Here is a 5000-nt window from a genome sequence, read left to right on the forward strand (position 1 = left end):
AGATTGGAATATGCAGCAACGATGTGGTCACCAAGTACAAAAAAATGTATAAAAAAAACTTGAAAGAATACAAAGAGCAATTACAAAATTGGCACCAACACTCTCAAAACTTTCATATGAAGAGAGACTAGCAAAACTTGAACTACAGACACTAGAACAAAGAAGAGAGAGAGGAGATTTGATAGCTATTTACAGAATCATGAAAGGCATAGAAATTATTGATAGAGAGAATCTGATAAAATGGGATGATAGAAATACAAGAGGGCATGGAAAGAAAATCAAGAAGACAGCTATAGAAGAGATCTGAAAAAGAACAGCTTTCCTCACAGAGTAATAGACATTTGGAACATGCTAGATGAGAAAGTGGTGTGTGCAAAAACAATACATGAATCTAAAAATAGTTTAGATAAAATGAGATATGAAGACGGGATCCCACGAGCATAGCTCCCCTTCCCGTAAAATACAACTAGGTAAAATACATACACGCACCCTCATACGCGCGCGCGCGCACACACACACACAGACACACACACACACACACACACACACACACACACACACACACACACACACACACAAATCCTTGATAGAGAGGACTTGTTAAATTGGGATAAGAGAAATACAAGGGGACATAAGAAACTCAAAAAGGATCGTTATAGAACAGACCCGAAAAAAAATTTCCACACAGACTGGTGGATATCTGAAACAAAGTGGATAAAGCAATAGTTTGTGCAAAAAAACTAAACACGAATTTAAGAGCAAGCTAGACACTGCGAGATAAAGACGGGACGCCACGTGTAACCGCTCGCCACCTGTGTAACCGGTTGTGTGGTTGAGGATAGCGCTTCTATTCAGGGCGTGGGAGCACCGCTGCCGTCGGTGTAACCAGTTGTATGCGGTCACATAAGAGGGGCTTAATGCGGGCGAGATAAACTCCAAACCGGAGTTTCATCTATTTATTAACAATGATCTGGGTTACGAACAAAAGATTATAAATAGGCCCTTTGGGCAAGATACACTAAGTGCCGGGCTTTCACCTCAAGACTACCCTGGGCAGGTCTGCCCTCTGCCAGGTGCGCGACCTGGGCAGATCTATCTGGCAGGCACCTGACCTGGCCAGTTCTGGCGTCTGGCAGGCTCTTGACCTGACCAGCTCTGGCGGCTTTGGCGACATAGGTGTCCGCTATTAAAGGGGATTAGTGGGTTTCTCTGGTGACATCAGTCATCTTCATGTGGTGACATTGTTATCTTAGGTGTTGTGGTAAGATGTGAAGTCAGCAAGAGGAGTTTTACTCAAAACGAGTGCCATGTCGCATGTCTGTGGATCACCATGAGCATAGCTCCCCTTCCCGTAAGACACAACTAGGTAAATACAACTGGGTAAATACACACACAGGCACAAACACACAAGCACACACACAAACACACAAGCACACAAGCACACACACACAACCACACAACCACACACACACACAAGCACACACACGCACAAGCACACACACAAGCACACGCGCGCACACACACAGGTACAAACACACGAGCACACACAAACAAGCACACACGCACACACACACAAGAGCACACACACACTAATTTGTAGGATAAATTAATTAGAAGAAAATATTTAGGCGAAAAAAACATGAATTAAAAGCAAACTTTTGGTAAATATATGGAAACCCAGAAACAGGACCCCGCACGAGTGCTCACATATCCTATACATAAATATAAAGAGTTAAGTAAGTAGAAGGAACACGAGGTCAGGTGGAAGATACACCTGGAGTGATGGCTGGCGTAGAGCAGGTGGAGAAGGACAGCAGGAAGGCAATATGACAGGTAAAATGGAGTGAGATAAGATGAGGGATAAAATGTGGTGGTTGGAGGGAGGATGGAGACGGAAGAGAAGGCGACGTCTCCCTGTGCCGAACACATTGATTGTTCGTGTCTCACAGGTGTCAAAGCGCTGAGTTCTCCTCTCTCATTCCACGGACTCTCGCTCACCTGGCCAAAGACTAGCGACCCAAGTTGTGCGTGTAATTGCAACGCGCTGGAACGTAGGTTAGACCTTGCTGAATTCGCCACGCGCCCAGGTGCAAGTCCTGAGATGAGGTGCCTTCTGTAAACGTGAAGATTCAAATCAGATTATTTGATTTTTTACTTTTTATTTGTTCGTTTATTTATTTCCTTGTTTATTTTAGTGTGTGGTTTATTGGAACCAGCTTCGCACGTCGATGATAGTTGTGTTCCGACACAAAAAGCTACCACGCCATGGACAGTAACAGAGGTAAGGTTTAATACAGATTTAGTTTGACTGAGTATACTCCCAGTGAGACTTTGTATATTCACTTTGTTGTACAGTAATAGAATGTGTTGAGAAAAAATGCGTAGAAGTTTTGTCAAGTACTCAGATGTGTTCATATAATTCCATATGCACTAAATTAACATGGCCACCTCTCCATATATCGAAAACTAAATTACTTTAAAAGTTATTATTTTTTTTTTTTATAGTAATCTTTACCAACATGTATGCTGGGTTTGGGTCACAAGTGGCGATATTTATACTTTAATTTAAGTACGATTAGAAGTGATAGTACAATTAATTTAAGTGTAAGTACATAGAAAGGTATTTGATTACTTGATTTCATTATCGTACCGTATTCGCATGTAAGAAATAAATCGATAGATAGATCAATAAGAAAATAAATTAATAAATACATTCATTAATAGACGAACAGATGAATAAATATATAAAAATAATAATAAAAAAATACAAAGTGTCATCGGGTTTCGAACCTAGACATACGAGTAATGCTAGTTTATCAAGTGTGAACCAGGAAATGAGCTCAACGGCTGAATTTCCTTGCCGAAGTTTATACTCACTTAGGACATCGCCAAATCAGTTTCAACACTGAAAAGATTGTAATTCGAAGACTAGATGCAAGCTGGTTCGATTCTTCAGCTGGGTCTTCATTAACTTTTTCCTTTTTCTCCTCTTCCCACCTCTACTACTTCTTCTCGTTCTCCTAATCTTAATCCTTCCTTTTCTCCTCATCTTAATCCTTCCTTTTCTCCTCATCTTAATCCTTCCTTTTCTCTTCTTTCTGCTCCTCATTCTCCTGCCTCTTCTCACCTCTTTCTCATCTTCTCTCTTTCTCCTGTCCCTTCTGCTCCCCTTTCTCCTTCCTGTTTCTTTTCTCTTCTCTTCCCTCCTCCACCTTCTCCTTTGAACTTTTTTTTTCTCTCTCCATCTTCCTTTCTCTTCTTTTATTTTCATCTTTTCTTCTATTCTCGTTTCTTCTTCCTTTCTCTTCTTTTCTTTTCGTCTTTTATTTGCTTCTTTTCTTCTTGGACATTTCGCCACTTCGCCGGCATCTATGCCGTTGTGGCGGGAGACTCGTATCGCTTGACGCCGGCGGCCGACCGCATGGGAGGTCGTCCGAGTGATGAGAGCCACAGCCTCCTCGATTCGACATTCTTGGTTTCTTTTCTATCTCGTATCTTTCCTCAATCCTCTCCCTTCTACTGTCTCCCTCCGCCTTTCACTTTTCTTTTCCGTTCTCTCAGCATCTTTTCATCTTTGTGTATTTCATGTCTCACTTCCTCTGTTAGTTTCTCTTTCTTTCCGTCTCTCTCCCTGTCGCTTCAATGTCACTCACTGCTTACCAATTTTTTCTTGTGTGTATGTCATTTTCTTTCTGCTTGTACAGATTTTTCATCCCTTGAACCCCCTAGTACCTACGTCATTCCACATATGAACGGTTCCATTACTGGGATATATTGGTTGAGCAAACATCAGGTTCAGGTTCTGCCGAGTTGACACTCGTTTTCTAATGTGGAATAATCTTGAATGTTCATAAAGATTGTGAATAAGTTCGTTTAGTTTTTATCCCTTTTAGTAATATGCCTATTTATCTTTTCATTCAGTTTAGTTGTTCTTTTATTTATTATCAAAAGGTATGACTTGAGAATCGACACCCTATCTGCTTGATCATTTCCGACAGCATATTTGTTTTTCAGTTATTAATCCTGTTTCAGCTGTATTCGTGCAGGTGTACATGCTATTTTCATGCCAATAAAAAACCCTGGAGTCTTCTTAAGTCTCTGAGCTTTAGTTTTATTGCATAACAAATTAATTTATTTTCGTAACTTCCACGTAAGCGTTTTCATATTGCTTTAGTTCTCAATTTTCAGTTTCAAGAATCGTTACTTCCTCCTCCTAGAAGCTCTATTTGCCTTCAAAATGTTTATTTGTAATGTCAAAAATGATCTTTTTAAATTGCTATTGCTGAGACTACTGTTTGGCTGTGAATACGAAGTAATATTCAACTTAAAGTTTCAACTTCATCGCCACCATAAAGTTAGCGAAGGTTATCCCAAATGAATCCGCGCTCGTTTGTCTTTGTTTGCATTTTTATCATTGTATTTCTCTATGTATTTCTGTTGTATTTATATTCATGGATGATATTGTAATGGATAAAAAAATCCCTGTCGCTGTACTTTGATATTTTAATACAGTTCATTTAAGAGGCCTTGAATCACATATCACGAACTCGAAAATTTTTCTCTAAACTGTGCACCTTCACATTGGCTTCATCAGATTCACTATTTGTTCTTTCCTTTTTCACTGTTTACTTTTTATTAGGAAAAATCACAAACTCTAAAAATTGAAACAGGTTAGAATAACCAGTCATCATGCGTATTAATTTTAATAATGTGGACCATAACAATTTGTCGGGATCATGTCACTCGACTGGAATTCGTTGACTTTGCATGGGCGGTTGGCTAATTTGAATCAAGTCGCTGCTACCCAGGTACTTCGGGCTATGAAAGTACATTTTTACTGGATGTTTACCCAGAAACCTTCAAGGAGAGAGGATAAACCTTCTTTTGAAAATAATGTATAGAAAAATAATTGGCCTCAGTATGAAAAGAATGCGCTATGATCTAATAGCACTCTAGTAAAGTTTAAAATTTTCTATAGACCCCCAAACTATTAATTCACA

The 5000-nt window shown here is 39.6% G+C and overlaps 1 protein-coding gene across 1 annotated transcript in view; it reads left to right on the forward strand.

Moving 5' to 3' along the window:
* Positions 1 to 1846: 1846 nt before the first annotated feature.
* Positions 1847 to 5000, forward strand: part of LOC143020288 (uncharacterized) — a 111233-nt gene continuing 108079 nt past the window's right edge. The window contains exons 1-2 of the mRNA XM_076176533.1: positions 1847 to 2055; positions 2196 to 2281. Coding sequence (XP_076032648.1) covers positions 2266 to 2281 — 16 coding nt within the window. The 5' untranslated portion in view covers positions 1847 to 2055; positions 2196 to 2265. The remainder of the gene's footprint in view (positions 2056 to 2195; positions 2282 to 5000) is intronic.

This window comes from Oratosquilla oratoria, chromosome 39 (genome assembly GCF_046742065.1).
Source record: "Oratosquilla oratoria isolate Oo_2021 chromosome 39, ASM4674206v1, whole genome shotgun sequence".
Lineage (NCBI taxonomy): Eukaryota > Metazoa > Arthropoda > Malacostraca > Stomatopoda > Squillidae > Oratosquilla > Oratosquilla oratoria.